This window comes from Aquila chrysaetos, chromosome 12 (genome assembly GCF_900496995.4).
Source record: "Aquila chrysaetos chrysaetos chromosome 12, bAquChr1.4, whole genome shotgun sequence".
In the NCBI taxonomy this organism is placed as follows: Eukaryota; Metazoa; Chordata; class Aves; order Accipitriformes; family Accipitridae; genus Aquila; species Aquila chrysaetos.
This window is the reverse complement of record NC_044015.1, coordinates 22,217,820-22,242,316: the sequence shown is the minus strand read 5'-3', so window position 1 is coordinate 22,242,316 and position 24,497 is coordinate 22,217,820. Positions and strand designations below refer to the sequence as shown.

At 40.1% G+C, this 24,497-nt stretch overlaps 1 protein-coding gene across 1 annotated transcript in view; it reads right to left on the bottom strand.

Moving 5' to 3' along the window:
• The window catches only part of DPYD (dihydropyrimidine dehydrogenase), a 372,599-nt gene extending 348,630 nt beyond the window's left edge, over positions 1–23,969 (bottom strand). Inside the window, exons 1-2 of the mRNA XM_030033578.1 lie at positions 23,840–23,969; positions 1,467–1,577 (exon numbers count right to left, since the gene is read on the bottom strand). Coding sequence (XP_029889438.1) covers positions 1,467–1,577; positions 23,840–23,878 — 150 coding nt within the window. The 5' untranslated portion in view covers positions 23,879–23,969. The remainder of the gene's footprint in view (positions 1–1,466; positions 1,578–23,839) is intronic.
• Positions 23,970–24,497: the final 528 nt, after the last annotated feature.

Below are 24,497 nucleotides of genomic sequence, written 5' to 3'. Positions count from 1 at the left end.
GGAGTTTACAGCCCAGTATTGATTTCAGGTCACCTGAAAACATAACAGTGTAAACTGCAGCTGTCCAGGAGCCACTTGCTGAGCAGCTCAACCACCTGTACAACAGGAAAAAACAGTTGTGGGCAATAACTGCATCAGACATCCCAAAATAATCATCCCTGTTCACAAACAGAAGCTTTTCATGTACATTAGTTTCCAGTTATTATAACAATGTCTAAGTCAATAAATAAGAAAATAGGAATATTAGCTATAGCAAGAGAGAGATTCTTATAATCAATGCTATAAAATGGGAAACTATACTAGAGTATGGTTGAAATGCTAAGGATACCCTGGCTTGCTCCTCCCAGAAAATATTTGTTGGTCTTACTGGATTTCATGATTTTGAGAAACTGAGGAACTTTGTGGGCTTTTTGTTTTGGTTTGTGTTTTGTTGGATTTGGGTTTTTTTTAATTATAAATGAGTATCAACTATCAAACCTGAATTTTCCCACTTAGTGAGAGAAGGTGTTTTGATAACACTATGAAAATACACCATAACATTATACCCACAAAGGAAATAGTTTGCAGATGTAGAAGTAGCACTGCACCTAAAACTCTTCTAAATTTAGAGGATTATCTAAGAGAATCTGTAGGAAGACAGTAAAAACACCACAAACCTTCTAATCAGACGAGAGATCAAAGAGACAACTAAGTCTATAGGATTAGTCAAATATCACACTGAGACTAGGAATTTATATACCTAGAGAGAAAATTATGATATCTAATGGCAGAAATACTGAAGAATATAGTCTATAATGAAAAAATATTTATTCTAAAATGACCTATTTCCTGAAAAATACAATGCACAAAATTTAAAATGCAGAGCCATGTTTTAATCTAATCTTTATGTATTTATATGTAACATATAAATATGGTCATGTATATATAGTCCATATATAGATAGCTCTATATATACTTATATATGTACATAAAATAGGTACATGTGATGTGTTCCCCTATTTCTGTACTGAAATAAAATGACCTTTAAAAGTCTCAGAAAGGTAAGTGAAGTGCTGCTCTACCCAGTGTTACTCTTGGAAAACAGAAAGAAAAGGAGCAAGTGGCAGAACAGGCAGCTGACACTGGCTACCCAGGGACAGCAAGAGGCTCTAAGAGGCTCGGGAGGTGGTGAGCCAGCTGTGATACTGCTTGATACTTGAGACGGATCAGACTCCATAACAAAAAGGGGAAAAGTTGCATCAAAGGCTTACTAAATCACCAAAAAGGAAAAAAGTATGGCATGTACTGGGTTCTGAAAAGAAAACAGCTGATCACAAAGTAACTTTGTATCTACAGGAACAGAACTAGGGGCCAAATTTTGCTACTGAACAACACAGGAAATTCAAATTTTAATTTCTCACACAACTGAGATTTCGGCCTCAATGATTTATTGCATGTTCCAGATGCAATAATAAACATGCACTTACTGAACAGCTTTTGTCAGAATTCCTTTTCCATTGCTTCTTGACTTGTTTCTTTGCTGCAGTTGAATGAAGAGTTGCATGTGTCTGTTTTCGGGGATTTAAAGCCAGAATGTTCTGTAGAAAGAGAACAGGAAATTTTAAAATATAGATAAAATTTCCCAAAAATTTCAAAGTCTCTTAAATCACACCTCACACACCTATTTACAGTGCTATGCAAAAACAAAACACAATCACTCAACATTACATCCCAGCTTCACACTAATTTGTTTAGATTTGTATTGTCCACACCACTTAGAGTATGAATATTTAAAGACATTTCTAGGACTGCTAGAAAACAGAATTATATTTAGTCACCATGATAATCGTTTCCATTCCCGGAAGTTTGTTTGTAGGGCATATAGAAACACATAATTCTGCTTCATAGTATCACTCCAAGTAACACTCGTAAAGCAAAACAAGCAAAAATATTTTAAAGGATCTGGATTATTTCTGGATGTTTCATCATTTCAGTATAAATTCCAACTTCCCCTTCACAGGACCCTGCCCTTTATGCCTAGTGAGCTGATGAGTTAACTTCATTTCTCTTACAATGCTTTTATTTGCAAGGACACAAACAAATGTTGGGAATACAGCCGTATTTTCAAGTGACAGTGGTGGTCTGATGACACAGGCAGAATGAAGTTTGTAATGTCTTCAATTATACTAGTGTAACTTGAAAAATTAAATCAGCTTTTTGGAACCCAAGCTCTTTTTCAAATCAGGTGAATGACAGGTTTCCATAGCAAAACTGACCTCATTTAATTCAAGGTATAATGTGAACAGCGTGCAAGCAACAGATCCAGACTCAGGTCTGTGATGGAGAACAAAAACAGGCATATTTTTGGTTGTAACTCCTGGAACTGGTTTTGTAAGTAAGTTTTCCTTTAAAAAAACTTGACTTTAGCACTATACTTCTCCACTGTGGTGAATAGGGTGTGCTTATTTTGTTAATATATGTCAAAGATGTGCGAGACTGACTTCAGAAATGGAGACTGAATGATGATCAGGATGCTTCCTTATTTTAAAAGTCTGCTTGAGTGGGTGATAATGATGAAGTAGTTATCTGTTGCATTAAGATTTTATTGTGCTGTTTATGGGGACTTTTTTTTTTTTTTTAATGCAACAGGGTCACTTTCTTATCAACTATTTAATACTTACTCTGGACTGGTCAGTAATCCATTTTTCCCACAAAACAGAAATCTCACCTACTTGAAAATTTTACCTGCAAATAACAACATAGCCCAATGTAGTAACTCCCAGCTTACCTGAAGCAGAGAGACAAAAAAGTGGGGTACAACATTCAAAAAGGTATAGATTATTTAGCAGCCTACATGCTGTTGACTTTCAGGAAGAGTTAGAGGATGTTATCAGATGTGCCTCTGCAATTCCAGCAGTAAAGACTCTGCTCCATTTCCGGGTGTTCCCCAGCTAGGTACCTCAGGCAAGACGTGGCAACCAAATACATTCAGTGGTCGTTTATGCTAATTTATTTCCTTCTTAATTAAAACAGAGCAGGGACATTCACATAAACAATGTCACTTACAGCATCTCAGTTGCTACTTTAGTTTCTCAGGATGATCGAACTCAACTGTCAGAGCACATCTGACTCATTGGTGATAGACTGTTGAGTGCCCAAATCACCCAAACTGGGCAGTAGGTCCTGAATCACACATACACTTTAGAAAAATTTTGCCTACTCTCTTTTGTAATTGCTTAATGCAGTATTCTTGGCCATGAATATTATAATTATTTTAGCAAACTGAAATGAATTGCAAATTTCTAGTAATAAACTGTAACAGATGTACTCCACTGGGTACAGCACCAGTTGGTTTAAAACATGGAACAAATGGTGGGGCAAGCCAAGGACGGAAGAATCCCCATATGTTTGCTCCTGTTGGAATTCTGCAGCAGGAGCATGGCTCCAAGCGCAACAGTTGCAGAAATCCAAAAGGACTATGCAGCGCAGCATGTCCCAGAATTAAATCTGAAATAAAACTGGCACAGAACATACTAAATCACATATACAATATAAAAATTGCTTATATTCCCACTACGTAAATAAAATACTATCTGCCTAAATCTTGGATTGCTGACCAAGGTGGCTGTTCTAGCTAGAGGTCCCTGGTGTTTAAGAACAGCTCAGAAGTTAACTGCCTAAATGGGAAAGTAATGTAAATGCTTTGGGGTCTGTTAAACTGTCAGAAAGGAAAATTAGTGAGGGTGTTTTCTTCCTATTCATTTCAGTTCCCTGGTTGGTTTTCCGCAGCTTATGGCTAGTCAGACATTTAGTAAATTTAACAAATAAATTCAGGTAGGTGAGCCAGTAAGTGGAAAATTACTGAGAAGAAAGTTCTAGAGGGAGTGTTGCAACTAACACTTAATGTATGCACCCAGCTAAACAAAAATAAACCCCCTTGGACGTACAAGAAAGGAATCCTAGGACCCCCAATCTCTCAAAGACACTGGCCATCTGACCGGGGGAGAGCTCATTGGTGAGGAGAATTATTTGGGCATCTGTGATCTTGCTTGTCCCAATCCCATGCTTATTCTGCTACATAAATTCTCATTCTTGCTAGATGAGCTGTTGTTTGATCTCTCCAGATGTTGAAAGGGCAAGTCTCAAGTTCCCCAATGGAGGATGTGGGTACATAATACATCACTTTTCAGAGTACTATGAGCTTTGGATTTCACATTAAGATGCTATTTGTATAGTAATGGGGAAACCTATGAATTATATATTTAGTGTTTTACATAAATGGCCACATTTATTTCATTAAAAATAAAGTAGGTATAAATCCATTATCATTAATGGCTGCAAATCAGAATATAACGCTACTGTATTCTGTAGAAAACTATTTAGGTACTACATTGATGGAGAAAGAAATAGTGCTATGAGTAAGTACACAGAAGTAAATTCAGCCAACCTTGAGTACACACTTGTGGCACAGCCGCACAACATGCGTAGTAGAGTTAAGCCTGTGGCTTTGCACCACACCAAAGATTATGGGAACCACGAAAGTATTACACTTTCTTTCATTATTTCCATAGATTAATTTTGAAGACCACTTTGGGAAGAAAGCCAAGTGGTCTGTCTCTACAGAACACAACTCAATATATATTGCAGATGACTCCCTCAAATAGAACTACCTTAAGGAATTCCTTTAATAATAACCCATGACAATGACTTCTCTTATGTCTTTTAAAAGACGTCTTTTAGCTTTTATAAGCTAAAAAATATTAAAGAATTGTTTAATTCCCTAATACATCCTCTTCTAGAAGGGAACATATTCATTATGACTAATACGTATTGATTTAGGTTGCAAGTATCCTAAAATGCTATAAACTACTCATATGTAATGCACACTGAGAATGACTAGCATGCGTAAGTGATAGCTACAGTTTTTAAATTTTGAGAATTTAGTGATAAATGGTTACGTTGATCTGTGCCAACACAGTAACGTAGCTTCTGAGAATAAACTTGCCATAAGATACTAATTAGATATTTATTGCTCAGCTTCTACTTTAAAGGCTATGATTAAGAAGTCTACACAAAAAATACTAGCTCTAATCTTCACTATCATCTATTAATGAAAAGGCTGTAGAAGTTTTAAAACAGCATGTTATATTACAGTGAGTAATTTACCAAGAATTTGAATTAATATTAGTCCAAATAAGTGATTTCAAGGCAGTTATTTGGGATAGGACACATTCTGCATTTGGGAGTCCTGTTTCTGACACAGCATTTTTGGGTAAATCAAGACAAGTTTGGCACATGCTCTGCGGTGATCCAACATAAATTTCTGGTATACAAATTTAATTTCATTTTTAATTTCATTAAAAGTGTCACACTCATTTTATTCCCATCTCATAAAGCCACCCTTTTAGCTGAAATCTTATGAAGCTATTTGCAATTAAATCTGATTTTTAATTAAATGCCTATTCAGCAAAATAAAACATAAAGTTATGGAAGCACTATGCTTATTAAGAACACTCCAACACCAACCACGTCAGGGGGGCAGGCAGAGAGGGAATGGTGTTAAGAAAAAAAGTACAATTTACATCATAGGTGGGACTGCAGTAACTTCAAGGCAGTCATCAAAAAGTCCTGCGAGTCTAGCATCATCTTTGTAAAATATATGACATCACTCCAAATTCTGAAAGCTTTTTTTTAAAGCACTAAGCTTTGAAGTCTTCAGCTTTTTCCTTCCCCCCCCCCCCCCCCCCCCCCCCAAAGTAACAGCCTTAGCAAGGTGTCCTGGCTTATGTGGACCTTACCTCTCATTCAAAACAGGAAATTTGGTAAAAATTCCACAGTTAACTCTGCTTCTGGAAGAACTACTATTAAAACCAATCAGTTGCACCAGGAGTACTTAGTCCTTAGTAATTCTCACCTTTGTTATTGGTAATTCAAAGCCAGAATAAGGATCAGAAAAACCCTCTTCAGGCTCTGTCACAGGTTGCGTTATTAAAACCGTATAGGCTTCTTAATAAGACAAAGTAATAATTTGCTCTTTCCATGGATTCTGTCCGCTTTCTCTAGCTTGTGGGGGAAGTTTCTTATGAATGGCCCCGAAACACCGGCTGAAGTTCACCACAGATCAATACGCATACAGTCACAATGAAGCTGCTGAAAATGCAACTGTTCACATGCTGACTATGATTATGGGCACAAAATGTGGTCCATGTGTTATTCACTTTGTTTTAGCATACAGCACATTTACCTAACCCAGCCCCTGCAATACAGAGGTTATATCCTGTTTTACTCCAGTTGCTTCACAGACTATCCTCAGCTAAACTCTTTTATATTTATATATATATATGTATAAATATTGTTTTATATACATATATATCTCAATTAAAATTCAGGAGTAGGCTAGGCATGCTAGGGAATGCATGTGGAGAGCAATTTAACCCACCCCATTCCATTAATCTACCCAATTTCCTTAAAAAGAGTTGTAATCTCCCTCGCAGCAAGTAATGTTAAATGTATTGCAAGATATGTATGTTCACCAAGTGAACATAATGAGAACATATTTCTTTTTTCTAAGAGTAATGAGCATATTAAACAATTAATTTCAAAGCTATGCAAGTGTTAATTCACTGACAGAAACAAGTACCTGGGGTTTTTCCCCTGATATTTTCTAGTATAGCTGAACATGAAACTAATTTTATTATTGTTAGTCAGTCAAAGACCAAAGAACTAAAACTAGAAGTGTTTGTTTTCATGAGATTAGATGACCCAGAATAATAAGTATTGTTTAAAAATCATGTCAGTTAAGAAAAGGATGACTAAGGCTTGAACTCTATCTATTAATATCTTTTTTGAACTGCCAAGTTCACATTTTCCTTCTCACATCTACTCTGTATTTTGCAAAGCTGCATGAAGCACTCACAGTTAGATGCAGCACTTCAAACACCGTGTAAAGTCCCTCACTATTACAAGTGGAAGGTTCATTACCAAATGAGCAAGAGCAATTTCTAGTCCTAGGAAGAGTTTGTAACACTAAAAGATAAACAAGATTTCAAAAAAAAAGTATCTAAGTCATGTCTTCCAAAGCTAGCTCTATATTATTTTTCATTATTGAAGGAATATGGGAAAATGTTGTGAATTTCTCCCTTATGCTTATGTATGATAGAATATGTCATAAATTGACAGTTGTGTCAAATGTGTATTTCCTTACGGGGGATCTGAACTGATGAGAATCTTTACAAACAATTTATATAACCTGGCTGATAATACATCTTAGGAATTCATCAAAAAATTTCAAAAAGGAGAAAAGATTGTGCTTTCATAGTATTTCAAGCCTGGTTTAATTGTGAGGCGACAAAGGCCAGAGAAAGCTTGATGAAACATGAAATGACCACAGATGTCAGGGGAATAGTGTAGACAGCCTTTGGAGAACCCAATTCTAGAAGCAGAAAGCATCCCAGACAGCATGGGACTCAGAGGGGAAACCCCCAAAGAATTATTTTTGTATATTACCAGATATGTTTTCTGTTACTGAGACAAACGGCTGCATATGTGAGCAAAGTCACAAGCCGACTGCAAACTCATTTATATTAGAGTATATCATAGCGTGACAAGCCGCAACCCTCTCATCTCTCAGATAAACTCTCCAGGTGACCCTCTGCATCCATGCCCGAGAACCGGTAATTGACATTATTATGAAATCTTCAAACCAGAGTCCTCAAGGTCCAGAGAGCTGGAAGATGGGGCTCCACTTCTGTGGAGCGACAGCCAGCCTGTGACTAGGTGTCGTGGTTTAACCCCAGCCAGCAACTAAGCACCACGCAGCCGCTCACTCACTCCCCCCCCACCCAGTGGGATGGGGGGGAGAAAATCGGGAAAAAGAAGCAAAACCCACGGGTTGAGATAAGAACAGTTTAATAGAACAGAAAAGAAGAAACGGATAATGATAATGATAACACTAATAAAATGACAACAGCAATAATGAAAGGATTGGAATGTACAAATGATGCGCAGTGCAATTGCTCACCACCCGCCGACCGGCACCCAGCTAGTCCCCGAGCGGCGATTCCCCGCCCCCACTTCCCAGTTCCTATACTAGATGGGACGTCATATGGTATGGAATACCCTGTTGGCCAGTTTGGGTCAGGTGCCCTGGCTGTGTCCTGTGCCAACTTCTTGTGCCCCTCCAGCTTTCTCGCTGGCTGGGCATGAGAAGCTGAAAAATCCTTGACATTAGTCTAAACACTACTAGCAGCAACTGAAAACATCAGTGTTATCAACATTCTTCTCATACTGAACTCAAAACATAGCACCGTACCAGCTACTAGGAAGACAGTTAACTCTATCCCAGCTGAAACTAGGACACTAGGAAATGTACCAGAAAAGCAGCAGCGCTGCAGCCTCCTGTGAGACAGAGGCTGAGAAGCCGACAGGCTCCAGGGACTGGGGCCTGACCCTGAATCCTGGTACGCATATGGGTGGCGGGGGGAGCTCAAACACAGCTGGGAAAAGACTCAACTTTTAATCACAAGACTTATTTCTTCTCTAAGCCACACAAGCTCAGAGCCTCAAAAAGGAGCAAGAACTCGAAGGCCAGTGGATGATCTTGTAGTAAGCATATTCTAGCTGTGCACTGACACGTCACTACCATTAGCATAGCGCTTAAGTACTACATCTTCATCTTTACACTTCCACGTAGCTTTAGATTTCCCCGTAAGACAGACTGCTGCTATATCAGAATAAACACCTTTCTGTCTTCTTGCACTCCTTACACAGCCTCTAATATTTAGTGAGAGTAAGACTATTCTTTATCCTGTAATAATATCATAGCATACCGGTATCCTAGAGGTGTAGTCCTAGATCCATTACTAGATACTTAGAAAGTGGGATTTCCAAAATAGTTTTACCACTACAGATTTTCATGGTCCTCAGATTTCCCTGCAGTATGTAAATACTGCCTCTTAACAAAACGAGCAGTTTTCTAAATCACTCCCACAAAAGTCAGGAATATGTCTACATTAACAGAAGTGTGGTATACTTCATGCACTTTCTGTTACATAAGCAAAGTTAATGCATTACAGATTAACAAAGTATCAAAATTACACAACCCTAAACATGGTTTACCTAATTTTGTTGATATGTTAACTTTCAGATTAAGAGCTTGATTTCTCTACCTCAGCAATGCATTTATGCTAGGTATTACTGTAAATTCTAAAAGGTCTACTGAAAAAGAAAAGTGTTACTTGCTTCCCATAGATACCAACCACTCTATTAGAAGAGCTCTGGGTGGTAAATTACACTGCTAGAAACTCTGCATGCTACCTCCTTGACACAACTGATCTCTGCAGAAGCACCTTGACCCTCACAGGGAAAACTCAAGTGAATACTCACACTCCGTGCTTAACTTTAAGTACCCAAGTAGTATCCCAGCATTCAGTGAATTATTCACATACTTAACACAAGCATGTATACCTTAAAAGCCAAATAGCTTAAAGCAGGCTCAAACTCCACCATACCATAAGATAAAGTTCTCAGATCTGAGGCTTCCCCAGGAACACCCTACTCTGTGACAACATCATGTTTTCACACTATAAACAATACACTACGTCAAAAGCCATTAGGGTGAACACAACAAATTCAGAGAAGGCGTAGCTGTGCACAGATCTCATGGATGTACTCAAAGTTGAATTCACTATTATGTATTCATTTTGTTGACTAAAATATTATTTAATTTACAGCCTTTAAAAATAGAAGGGTTTAAAGTTTGGTGCAGCTATCCTTCCACACCTACATTTAACATTTTAACCGATCTTCTCTCTAACTGGACAGTCTTAATCATTCAACCAATTGGCTGAGTGCAAAAAAACCCAGAGCAATTCATGTCACAGCCTTGCTTCTTAGCTTCATGACTGCTGTTACTTTACAAGTAAGCACATGCATGGTCTCCACAGACTATGAAACCCACTACACTCAAAGTTACCTTTTTTCATCTTCCTAATAAAAATATCTTCCTTCTTTACAAATCAAAACTTAAAGCTTCATAAAATATTTAGGTTTGCATCACAGGTATAACAGAAGTTTTTGGTTTCCTCACTATAATATTTATCTATGCCTCGATCGCTTGTGCACCAAATTGCCCTCTTACATAAGAAATACTAAATAACATTTGTAACTGCTCACTCATACAGACAGTCATTTCATGAATATCTCACAGCAAAAAGGATCATTATCATACACATACATTTACATCTCACTTCTATTTTTCTGCAAGAAGACAAACATTGAAAGAGAAAGCAAGCTCGGTTGCCTTTGGAGATAAACTTGGTGCCAAAACCAAAACCAGGCCACTGTCTCCCCATAATTGAACCTCTCTATTGAACCCTCAATTGCAGGTGTTTGCTTAGCCAAAACCCAAACTTGCATTAGAGACATGTCAGTTAATGAAAAGTGAATGCTCTACTGACTTTTGATCATAGGAGAGAAATTAGCATTAAATGTTATTACTGCTTTAAGTTTAAACATTAGCAAAATCAGGTGAACTAACTTCAGCTGAGCAAAGCAATCTTCTGAAAAATTGTTAAAAGGTGATTTTCAAAGTCCGATGAATGAACCTGAAATACGAGGATGAGAGCGACAATATACATCTAAAACATCTAGTACATTCAGTGCTTGAAACACGTGAACATTTATATTTGTTCCAAGAACATGCCAACCATCTATCAGTACTGACTTTCTAAATCTGTTGCAACATTAAGAAGCAACAAATAACCTTACCCATATGCAACTAATGTGCAAACTTCTACAAAAATTTCAGTAGCAACTGTTTAATACAATGGTAAAATACAAAACTGACAATGGAACTATTGATTTTCTAGTAACTTTGTGTATACATCACAGCATCCTAATCAAAAAGGAAAAAAATATCAGCATGTAGAAGGAAAATGGAAATATGAAGGATTTTTTAATTATATACTATAAACAGTAAGGGTTTGATGTGTGAAGTCACATATTAAAATATTATTAAACATCTGATAATTGAAAAAATAACATAGCCAATCTTCAAACAACAAAATTTGACAGCCCATGCAAGTAAGGCAAGAGGAAACTGTTGCCAAGTTTTCCTCTTCCTTTTAACATGTCCTTGTCTTCTTTTGCAGAAGCACACAGTGATCCTATGTTGACACCTTTAAGCAAAGAAATGTGACATTCTGTAAATTCATAGGGCATCACATGTGTTATAGATGACAGTGGAACATATATCAATAATGGGGAATACAAAGCAATTCCTTGGAGTTCTTCACTCTTATTCAATAATTTTGATTTTTAAATTTTACTGACATTAAATACTGCTGAATATGTGGCCTGGAGGCAGAGGTGATACTCTTAAAAAAATAGGATAATCAAATTAGGCTGCCCAATCTAAAAACACGCCAGCAAACATTTGGATTCTGATCTATCATACTTTGTCACATGCTCATACAGAAAACTTATTTTTAAAATACTTTATAAAGGGTGTTATATGTAGTAGTATTATTTTCCAACTCTTTTACTTATTAAGCCAAACTTTATTTCTGCTGAGACCTTTGAACAGGGAAGAATTACTATTTTTATCATTTCTAAGTTTTTCTAAAAATATAGTTAAGTAGTTCTCCTGTAAACATACTGTAATGATTCTAAAGCCTTGGATTCCAAGCTGCAGAAAAATTTAAGTATTGGACTTTTGCAAAAAATAAAATTCCCATCTTCCTGACAGGACTAAGCTGTCTTTCCTAGACTACAAGATACAAGACCACAAAGCTGTCATTCAGTTAGGATGGAAATATTAACAAACATTTGTCTCAGATCAGCATCCCTTTGTTTGTGGTTTGGTATGAGCAACAGCAAATATTGCAGAGTAACAGGAACAGCTGTAACAGAAGTAACATTATTCAATACACTAGAAATGATGCAAAGGAAAAGTACCCAGGTAACTGTTATGTAAGTGTTTTAACTATCCTCCCACTCTTCTCCACGTGACAGCTTCAGAAACATGCCAGAAGAACCAACAGTTCAATGGGGATTTGGTCTTTACCTTCTTCAGCTTGACTTTAGGTCAGCTCTTCTTTTAGCAATTGTTTGCTCACTTTTCCTGAGCAGAGGCCTACATTCACAGATAGGTAAGTTCTGTAAGTAAGGCAGGTGACTAACTCCAGAAGTGGAAGTTGCATGCCCAAGTCGGCTTCCGGTTCCAGCAAATGAGGAAGGGATTCAACAGCTCCCAGCGTGCCAAGCAGAACACCCCAGCTAGTTGTGACAAAACACCAAATAGCTAAGAAGTACACAACCACGATGGTTGTTCTCTCTCACCCTCCTGGACTTATACACCAACTGGCAGCATTTGCACAAACATTTCTCTGGGATGATGGTTCTCAGCTTGAAACTCTACCTGAGTTTAAACACTTACCTCTACTCAAATGCATGAGTTTCCTAGCTTCCATTTGAAACAAGGGGAAAAGGGGGGAAGAGTCACAGGAAATGACAAGAGCAGTCACTTTTGCATAATAGTCTAATGGTTACTGGAGTCACCCTGGAAAGAGAAGACCTCCATCCCCATGTTCCTGCCTTCCACTGACCAGGATGGAAGGCTAACCTGGATGAAATTGAGCTGATTAGCTGTTCAGCTAAGATTACAACAGCAAATCAGAGAGCAAATATGACAAGAACACTGCTCCAACACTAAAAGAGTTTTGACCCAACTCTCTCTCAAGACTGCTTATATATTCTTCATTAAGGGCTAATTGATTAAGTGCACAGAGAACATTATGCTGGGAGTTAAAAATGAGCTAACTTTGCTTCTGTGCTTAATACTTCTTGGGGTTCTTAAATCAATTCATCTTATCTCCTCACTTGGTGTCTAGGTTTGGCAGCATGCAAGCTACTCTGCTTTACTTAAGAACAAATATTCTACAGTCTTCTGAAAACTATTTCTTATCATATCGTAACAAAGAGGAACTGGCCCTTCAGCAGTCAATAGTATTGGTTACTGCTGACTGCTGACATTTTACTCAGACTGCAGGTTTTTTGAGAAGAGATAATATTTTCTTTTTTTCTGTTCTGTATTCATTTCAGTTCTGCATTTTATCACCAGCGTTCTAGAACAGCTTCTGTTGTGGTTATCTTGTTTGATTTTTTTTTTCCTCCCAACTCTTTTGTCACTCTCTCACTTCCATCTGTTTTGAAGAGCTATGTATGAGCTTACTAAAATCTTTAAAATTTTGGTTTTCAATTGGAACTGAAAGAAGGGCAGTGTCAAACATAGCTTTAAAATGGAAGCCAAATAAGTCTGGGAACCACCTCTAATCTCCCATCCCACATTCCTGTCATTAGCATGCACACGCACCCACATGCAAGTGTGTGAGTGAATTTGCACACGCTTACTTTGTCCCTCAGATTCTGAAGACTGCCAATTAACAGGGAGGGAGGTATACCTCTAACACTGATGAACAAATTTGTTAAGGCTGAAATCAGATCTTGTACTCACCTGCAGTTATGTTCCAAAATATTACACTACACGTGATACTTTGCGCACAGATCCTCACATCAACTACTGATAACATTCCTTAAGAGCTAGGACATAGACCTAAAATGACACACCAAGAAGGACAGCGGGCTTTAATTTCATCAGTACTAAATCAAAGCCAAATCTGGTACTCATTCCCATTTTTGCCCTGAGCAGTAAATCATGGAGTTCTTCTTCAATACTGATTTAATTTACAATTAGAGTTTTCCTAAATGCGATGGCTACACCCTATCTCACAAACCTCATTTTTAACCTTAACATGTGACATAATATGAAAACTGCTGACACAAATAATTGACTGCTTTGTTATAAATAAGAATACTTAAAATTATTTTAAATGCCTCATAAATCCACATTAAGTCTACTTTATTGATTTCAGAAAAGTTCATTTTATTTCCATAGCAATATTCCATAATCTGAGCACTTAAAAAAAAACCAACCACTTTTCTCAGTTTTAACTGTCACTGAAATATCCTTCATTTCAAAGATATCAAGAAATTATCACTATTCACTTTCAATACAAAGCCTCTTACATTTCAGCTGTCATTTTCAAAAAATCATACTGAAAATAGTGTTTCTAAGCAGAGTTCAGTTGCAGTGTAATAAGTAATAATTTCATCAATTAGCAGTATTCAGCATCCACTGAGAGTTCTCTCACTATTATTTTATTCATAGAGTCCTTTGTGGAAGTAGCATACTAAAAAGATCCATTTATCCTTCAAGGTTTTTCATAAATGTGTCATACATCTTAGAAAACAATTGGTTATTATTCTTGCTCAATCTAAATAACTATAATAACTTCCAGGTGTAAAACCTCTTTTTATACTTCCAATCTTCTTTACTCACATTATGGGTCTACATTTTTAATAACCTATTCTAACACCTCTACCTACTTTCACACATGGATTCTGGAGTTTTGCATGGATGCTAGACATGCCTGGATGGGAGGGTAGTCAGCTTATTTTTAAGAGCAGAACAGAATTAGGTTTCATAGAATGCCCTTCACAATCAAGGCAAAAACAAGCATTTTATTATGAGCTAGATGCTAGTATAGATGCTAACAGTGCAATGGCTGTTAAGGAAAATGCTGTGATTGTTAAATTCAGCAATAGCTTGCTTGCAGAGCCTATTTTATTTCTCCTTCCCTCTAGATCCTTCCACATACTTATCAGCCCATTCCGCCTCACCCAGAAGGACATGTCCTGCTTTCTGTCCTTTCATCTCAAGACTGCAAAGGGCTCCCTTCAGAGCACAATATTACCACTCCTTAATCAACTAATGGAGATGTGATTGGGCAGTATGAGGACCTCTCCCAAGGCTGGGTAGACAGCCCTGTGCAGACCGTACAGCACAACCAAACATCTCTGTCTTAGGAAACAGTAGCTCAAATTTCAGTGATGCATCTCCTACACAGCAGTCTGCTTCATTCTCTCCAAGTTGGTCAAATGTTTTGTTGACCAAGAAAACCCGGGCCATGACAGTTCATTCCAACATAAGAAGCTTCAATTTAAATATGGCCTCTCAGAGCACAGCTAACAAAATCACAACAAAGAACCAAGGAAAGTGTGCAGCAATATATTAATAAATAAACTAGGTACCACAACAACCTATCTGAAAATGGCACAGAGTCCAATCTCCATCATAAATATAAACCTAATGACATTGCGCATATGACTAATACTTGAAAGAAGTACATCATTAGGAAGAAAGATTAACTAACGTCAAACTTTCAAAACAGCTTTCCACCTCATTTCTATATTCTCAAAGTGGTGTGCACAGGTACATTTATTAAAAAAACTGCATACAGCGGCAAGACATGTAAATCAGACAGTTTGGCTGCCTGGACACTTCTCCCTTTAATTACATATATAATTGTTTTTGAACCTGAAATTAAAATGTCAGAATGCACCATGATTGCCTTTAACTGATGACTACCATCCCATCTAAATGGAAATATTTAGATTCATCACCTAGATATTTTTTTAATTAGCTTTCAAATGAAGTCACTGGCAAGCATGTCTGCCGTCTCCCATTTGCACTGTTGGTGTCAAGTTGAACTGGAAAGGCCAATCATTTCAATGAACTAAAATAAACATCATTTTAAGGTCACGTCACTTGTAACACTTCAGGCAGCAAATGTCATACTGAAAATAAAATTGAACCTTGGCTTGAGCAAAGATGAAAGGTTTGGCATTTCAAGGACTTCATTGTGTTTATCACTTTAAATTTACAAATAAAATACCCACATCACATTTATTAATATTTATCATACTAATAAAGGTTTCTGAAACTGTATGTGTAAATACTGGAAGCATTATTAAAAACAAAATACTTTTATAGGTGGGCTTACCCTAATTTCAAATGGTGAAGTCTCTGCAAGACCTAAAAACACTCAAAATTCCACATTGGTTTAGTGAGGCATCTCCGACCATGGTAAGAGACGAGATGTTTCATAAGGTTTAAGTGTTTTGACAGAGGGCAGGAGTGAAATTGCCTAACTCAGTCCACAGTAAGAAAACAAGGGTGTTGAAAAAGTGAGTTATTTTGTTTGTTCTGAGACTACACATCAAAGGTATGGGTGTATTTCTCCCCATCCTCAGCGTAAGCAATGTGACCCAAGTACTGGCCATCTAAGGTTGACATTCTACTGCTATTGGACAGAGTAAGTCACCTCCCACCACTCACAATGCGTGCTAATACACCGATGTCTAAGGGAATTAAAACATCTCATGGCTTTGACTAAGGCCTGCCGCTGTTTAATGTGGAACCTCCGTTTACCCTAACCTTTCACAAATACACTTAGGGGTTTGATATAGAGATGCTAGTCATCCAGATGATGCATTTCCAAGGGAAATAAACCCCTCTTCTGTTGTAAGGTAGTTAGGGAAGGTTACGCAGTGCTTTCTGAGCCATCTCAAGGACAGAGTACATATCAGAATTGCTTCATGAAGAGATTCTTGCATTCTTCCTGCTTGCAAGGAAAACTTGATCCCTTTGGTGTCAATCTGGGCTGAGAATGGTGACTCAACTACAACTTAAGTGGGTAATAGCTTATGATTTGGATAATATTAAGAAAAAACTCCTATACATATCTTGATCTAAACAGTCCCCAAATGTACTTGCTTTGGCATTTCATCCTCACTATGTTTCTAATTTTTGTTGTTGCTGTTGTTTTTCTCTAATGATATTTAAAAAAACTTGCCCACTTGAATCCTATGTTCTTTGCCATCTGCAACAACAAAAAAGATTTGGGTGTTTCTTGCAGCTGTAAGAGTCTATGAGCAGACAAAAAGGAATTTAAAGTTAAACTTAAGACCTAGTCTGAATCACCTGTTATTGCATAAAAGAATACACCTGGCCAATTTGAAGGCAAAATGTTCTTCTTATTTCTAACAATCATTATTATAAGAAGAAACCTAGAAAATTTAGTTCATTTCCTCCACTTACTTCTTTACCTGTTTTCTTCCCTAGTCCCAGTTTGACCTGGATATATCTGGGGGGTTTTATATTTACATTTTGAATTATGGCATTGCATTTGAACTGCATACAGACCAAGATGACAAAATGCCAACCAAGATCTGTGTAGCCGATCTCTGTTGGCAGATTTCACAATCTGATGCTCTGCACATGTAAAGACACCAGAGATTTATGCTGTGCTGATCTGCAAGAAGAAATCTGCCCTTAGTATACAAACGACAGCAAATGAAAAGACTTTGAATAACATGCCCACACAAACGCCACCCTCTGAGCTTCTGATAAGACATTTATGGCCAAAGGTTTCCTAATCCCAAATGTTTGATTTCTCTGCCAAATCACATACTTGCCAACGTCTCATATAAAGGCACAAATTCTGCTCTTCTCAAAGGCGATGGCCCAGGGCAGGGAGCTGAGTGTGTAACACTGTACTGATGAAATAAAAAAAGGAATAGAAATCATATGCTAATAAGAGGAGGGAGGTTGCCAGGCAACCAGGGAGGGAGAGAAAGCAGTTTTTGATTTGAACTCTGTGCTGTCAAAGGGTTAGCATAGCCAGAACAAACAGGACACATTCAATCCAGCTTGTCTGCAGCCACCAGGAATTTCAGCTTTTCTCAACATTTTAAGTAGATGTGTGTTCCCAACTCAGTGCCAGCTATGTTTGTATTCCCTGGGTCATTTTACTGGCACTGGGACACTGGCAAAATGGCATAGGATGGGATGGACAGTAGTTTTTTAAAAAGTGTCCATTTGAAAAGCAGCAGCATGTGCTTTTGGGTAGCACAAACTGCACCATGCATGTAAACTGGCTTGTAGGATGGAGATAGCCGTGCAGCCTTGGGTCCAAGCAAATCCCAGTCCATCTGATACAGCCACAACTCTCTCAGCTGCACTGAAAACTGTGCAAGTTCTGCCCTGCTGCTAGAACGGCACCCCTTCAAATGCATCTCAAAAGACTGCCCTGCACCACTGCACTCTTGTCACATCTGATGGGCAAAATCCTGCCTTACAGATCTCAGCTTCCTATATCAACACGTAATTTTACTTTCACAAAAGATGTGACACTAAGCAGAGGAAAGAATAAAATTCAAGTCCAGTCTACAACATAAACTCATCATTAAATCCATTTACGTAACAAAAAGGAAAATGAATTTCAGTTCCTTCTTGTTTTCAGAGTTGTTAACTGCAGTGACAACTTGTAAGTCCCAGCCATGAGAAAAGGTGGGAGTAGCAAGTCTTATTTTAAAGACCTTAAAATTTAAAAAATGTGGAAAAAATTGGAAGTTGAATTCATGAGTAACATTAAAACTCAAAGGTCAAAGGAAAATGAAAATCAAAGCATCAATTTTTTTTGTCCAATTTTTTCCAATTTTTTTTTTTCCCAATATATATTATGGAGGACTTGACTGAATCCCAATATATATTATGGAGGACTTGACTGAATTTCAGTGCTACAATTTAGCAGACTATCGGCAGTGGAGGCAAGATAGTACATAACTCTTTGAGCATCAACAGGATTTGCATATACAACATGAAAAGATAAAATGTTTCATACAAAAGACTTTCCTTCCTACTTGCCAGACCAGGTTTTAACCTGATGAGTAAATCATATTGTTCAATTCTCCAAGAAAGACATGATAATTGTGGTCTATAATCTTCCATGAGGGCTTAGTAATCATGCTATAATTGCTGTTCCACTCATCTAAGAGTTTACTACAATAAAACCACTAAAACAATGAAAGAGCTTGAGAAATTCATTAAACAAAAATAGCTAAACAGGAAGTTTTGTTTCCTCACCAATTGCTCATCAAATGACCCTAGGAAGACAGAGCCATCAATCTGGAACAGCCATCTGATCATCACGGCAAGCTATAAAGCAATAACTTTAAAAAATTCTACATATTAAAGCTTCGTTATGGAAATGCAAACAACTAGCAGGTATCTACAACAGAGAGAGACACTGTAATAATTGGAGCTTTTTAAAATAGAAGTTTAGCCTAGATCAAAGAAAGCTAGCTTCAACTATTTATTCACATAACCGTTGCTTGACAGTTTTGCGAGCCATGCTGACTAGTAGGGTTCCCTGCTATCTTGCTGGAGGTTTCCTGTGTTTTTACAGTATTCTTTATTTTTCAATCTTTGCCCTGCTTCCCCCTTTAGAGGACACCGAGCTTAGCTCTCAGATGTACCTTCAAGGCACCACCTTTGCTACCTGCAGTCTTTCACTGTTCAAGTCCATTTGTATTGGGAGAAGAATAAATCTGACAAACAAAACTTACTTACCTTGCTGTCATAGCCCACACTTTGTAGCACCCGCTAAGTATATATCCCAGGGAAAGAAGAACTGTCACTGCTATCAAACCTGCTACTTTAAGGGGTATGGAAGCTGCAGGTTGTACAGTAAAGCTTCCTTGAGGCTTAGGGGCACTTCCCAGGTGGCTCTTACATGCAGCAGGAAGTACGGCACAAGAAGTCCTGTTCCCCTACCTACCCAACCCTGGAACCAGCTGCAGCCCTTGAGTTCAGGTGTGCTGTCTGCATCCTTGGTGAGCTGCTCAAACAGGCTATAACCTCCTTCCACCTTCATTAGCAGCCTTCAGAGAGCAGTGTGTATCTCGCTGCTGAAGAAACTCAAAATCAACATGCATATGTCTGCTATGCACTGAGGAACTCCTGGAGCCTCCTGTGTCCTCACTAAGGTCAGCACCCAATGGGCACAGTCTGGCCCTTAAGAAACACTCCTCTTCACCCTGAAGTTAATGTAGTTTGTAAAGCTTTTGTCCACAATAGGCAACAGCAACTTATTTATACCTACGGATTACACTACAACAGTAATAAGAGTACAGTGCACAAGTAGCACAGCAAATGTTAGCTTTCTAAAGTAACACCAAATAAAGCTACGTGGATGAATTTTATAACAACTTTTCAAACAAAAAGATGTGATTTAAGAGCCATCTATACTTTCTAAAACTAAATGAAGAGAAAGCTTGACACAGTTACAGTGACGATGTTCATTACGTTATATGTGAAAGCGCCACAAATTTACCCTGGTAATTCTCAGACAATTCCCAGATTGCTATTTCAGAACATGGCTCTAGCCCTTCACGCCTTTGCTTTTATTCTCACAAGTCAGGCATCAGTGCTAACATCTGGAAACAGGTATGACAGCATGCTAGGTACCCAGCTGTTGGCCCAGCAAGGAACTACCCATTCATCAACACCCAACTCCCCTTTAAACATATGCAATAGATGATTCAGAGGGACAGTTAGATCTGTGAAATGCCAACATACTCTCTATCTACTGTAAGAATGATAATGCTGTTTCATACTAAGGTACGCTGGGGGCATGGGTCTTAATTTACCATCAGTGTTTCAGGTTTGTGACAACAGTGTGGCAAAGCATCTCTGCTCTGCAGAGAAGCAGCCCTTACCAAAGAAGGCTGGAAGACCCACTCTCACTAGCTGTAGACTGGATGGCAAAGAGGTAGAAAGTATCCACCACCCAAACATCACCAAATGAGATGACTAGAGGGACTGCAGAGAAGGACTGAAATGCAGTCAGGAAAACATAGCATGCAGAGTACAGTATTAAATAATGTAATTCAAGGTTGGGGTCATCCTGCATGAACTCAAGAAACTAAGTTAAGTTTCTACTCGACACTTCACAGTTTTGCCATTCATTAATTTCTGAGTGCTTGATCTGAGAACTTTAATTCTTTAAAGAATCCTGAAATTTCCAAGAGATATAATTATGTATGGTTTACATACAATGATAATGATAGTAAGGAATCTGCTAAAAAAAAAAAGGAAGGAAAAAAAAAGAAGGCTTTCTTTCCCAGAGCATCATTGGGAAAGGTATGTATGAAGCCTGTAAACACTATCTGGAGTTTGAATGTACATTTAACACAGTCTCACATTACAAGTTAGAAAGGGAATGCTGTCTTCATACTGTAGGTTTCACAATTTTTTATAAAGATCTAAAGGTGCAATAAATAAAAAGCCAAGACAAGTCTTTGCACCATACATCCAAGGCAGGTATGTTCACCTGTAGCTATTTTGGAATGGGCTTTCTTTCCTTTTGCTTAGAGTTTCTGCACCCAAGGAATATTATCAGCACGTTTTGATATAGAGTTGACCAGATTCAAAAAAAGCCAGTGTTTGGGGTTTGTGGGGTTGGCAGTAGTTTGGGGTTTGTTTGGGGGGGGATTTAGACGGGGGGGGGGGGGGTTAACACTAACATTTTTTGGAGAAGACCCTATATCTTAATCACAACACTCCTAGTCTTCCACAATTTAGAAAGCAGACTTTTAGAACAAGATTATCTATGTAATTTCTTCCTCTTCTTCAGTTAGGCCAAAAGATTTGCTCACGAGCTGAAGCTGCTGCCTAAGGCAACCAAGGGGGACAAGATTCCTCAGGGACAGCTTCCTGGAAGTTTTCTTTTTTTTAATAACTTGGAGAATTGACTGTGATTTTAGCTACTTCTAGCACAGATTCTTGGCTCCTCTTTAACCAATGACATCAGTCTTTTTATACAGCCTTAACTATCTAAATAAATGTTAAAGGAGTACCAAGACTCCAAAGGTCATATTTAGTATTTTAATTATATGAACTATGTTTGAGATGCTAATCACTGAGATAAGTTTCAGGAAATCATTCATTTAGTTTTTATACTGTAGCCAAGAAAGTGACCAAAATATTCAAGTTGTGCTGCCAGTGCTCATGTTGATAGACTTCTCCACTGAACAACCAAATTTTTTAGAATATTTATCTACAAGAATATAAGCTTAGCTAACATGCACTTTCTCTACTTCAAAGAAAAAGATAAAATACATTTTTATTGAAAATACATTACTTAAATACACCACTTTTTTTTCCCCAAAAAAAAGTCCCGGGGGGGGGGGGGGGGTGGAGATGGGGAGATGCAATTAGACTACCAGTAATTATTGATTTATTCATCTAGGAGACAAATCATACAGTGACTAAATTTATTCGAACAGATGGGGAAAGGACAATGCATTTGGTTAGAAGTAGACTGCCTTGATTTCCTTGCTAATTTAAATGAGTGCTGAAAACAAAAACACAGGAAGATATTGACCAAAGTTTCTATTTTCAACTTGACAGTAAGGCAAACACTAGTCTTTTTCAAAATCCACCAGTTAGTCTTCTAAATCATGTAGTGCTGCATACTATTACCAACACGATCCTACAATAATATATTGTTCTTTGAATCCAAGTCATACATATCAAGAAATGCAAAACAACGTAGTCCCAGAAATATTTTGCATTAAAAATCAGAGGAAAATACTCAAAAACCTGTACTGCCAAAATCAAACTCTTTTAATAGAAAAATGAACTTCAACAGTTGAAGAAAAATCCCAGATTGGCTGCTCTGAAAACACTGAGCTGGTAAAAGGCAGGCTAATGATTTCATACCACAGTGCCTCCCTAACTGCCAGGAAGACTTCTACGATAGTTCATTCTTCCCATGCATTCCATGTTTCAGTTTTATCAGAGTATCTGTAAGAGCATTTCTGGACATTAGTTACAGATTGAGCAGCAGCTCAGTTAGGAAATGGACTGGACACAAAAACTCAATATGAGAACTGATGATAAAATTCAGTCACAACTGACCCAGAGGTGTATTCAAGCTGCTGCTGTGCACATTTGTGCATTATGACTGGGCCGTCAATGAGCTGCAACAGCCCATCCTAAACCTAATATTTTAAACTTCAAGGTATACCACAGCAATGTGTCAGGCGGGAACAAGACTGTCAAACTACAAGCTGGTTTATCATCACTTTGGTTTTTACTAGACTCTCTGAAAGAGCTGAAGCTTACAGCCAAGTGCAAGGTCCTGTGAACAATGGCAGAAAGCTACCTTGAGTACCAACCATGCAACCTGGCTAACATCAGCAGGAGTTCACCAGATGTTACACTGCACTAGCCTTGGTCCCACTCCACCTCACCTCCACCTTGCACCAGGCCACGTCTGGACCCTAATTCCAAGCTCCCGTCACGCAAAGACGTTAAGCGCTACAGGTACTGCAAGCCACTTGCCGCAAGTGTGCTACTCCTGCCATCCTGCTTAGCGTCCCATGCAACTGTTTTACTCCCAGGAGACACACTGCGGTACATCAGCTCAGCTTGGCCCATAGCAGGACACTGAAGAACTGAGGGCCTGCACGCCTCTGCCGGCCCACAGGTCACGGCTGCGGGTCACTGAGGCCAAGGCCGTGAGGCGCTGTGAGAGGGTCCGGCCTGGCAGCCTGAGGCCCGTGAGGCCGCCCAGGGCCTCCTCAGGCCACGTCGCCCGAGCAGGAACCCTGCCAGAGCCAGGAGGGAGACCTCACCGCGAGAGACGGGGCTCGCCCAAGCCCAGCCCTCGACTTCGCCGGCGGGGAGTGACAGGAGGCGGCGAGGGGAAGGGGAGGGGAGGCGCCGGGCGCCGCCCCCTCACGCCCCCACACACCCCTCGGCCGGGCGGCGGCCCCCCGCACCGGAGCGAGGGACGTGGACGCGGGGCGAGAGCCGGAGCGGAGCCTCAGGCCGCCGCCTCGGCGGCCACCCCCGACAAGGGCTGCGGCTGCCCGGGCGGCAGGCCAGCCGCCGAGGCCGGGACTGGCTCTGCCCGCGGCCGGCCCCGCGGCGGGGCGGCACGGCGGAGCGAGGCCCCGGACGCCGCCGGCGGGCAGCGGCAACAGCGGCGAGGCACTTCCTGACGCAGCCAAACTTTGCTGGGCGCTCCCGGCCCGGGCGCCGCCGCCGCCGCCAGGCAGAGCCCCCTCCCCGCTAGCGACAGCCGCACGTCCCGGCAGGGCGAGTGGGTACCTCAATGTCCACCGGGTCCCGGCTCAGCACACGAGCCATGGTGTCCGCACCGCCACCGCCTTCCCGCGGCTCCCCGCAGTCCCAGAGTGGAGCGGAGCCGAGCGCGGGAGGAGGCGGAGCCGACAGCCCGGACAGCAACGCCCAAGTGGGCGGGCGCCCCCCGCGCCCGGCCGGGGCCGGGGCCGGGGCCGCCCCGCCGGGCACAGCGGCGCCGGGTCAGGGGCGGCCCGGCGGGCTGAGGGGACGCGTGTCCCCGCGGGGCGGGAGCGTTCCCGGCCCGGCACCTGGGCGCGGTCAGGGCTCGCGCCGCTTTACCTCAGGTCCGCGGCGGGCGCCAACGGCCAGTGAGGGGAGAGGACGCGGCTCGGCAGAAACCCTCCACAGGGGCTTCACGGCACGCTCCCCGCGCTGGGAAACGGCCCCTCAGCCGCAGGCCTCACACGGCACGGCCGTGGCACCGCCGCTGCCCAAAGGGTGGGCGTCCTGGCGCCCAGCCGCGCCTCCGCGACTTGCCGCAGCACCCCTCGCCTGAGCCCACGGGCACTCGCCCTGTCTCGGTGCACGTACACGCCAGAGCCTCCTTCGCCATCATCCTTCCCATTCCCCTTGGTAGAAGGGGAAGCGGGGACAGGGCCAAACCTCACCCTGGTTGTTTCTC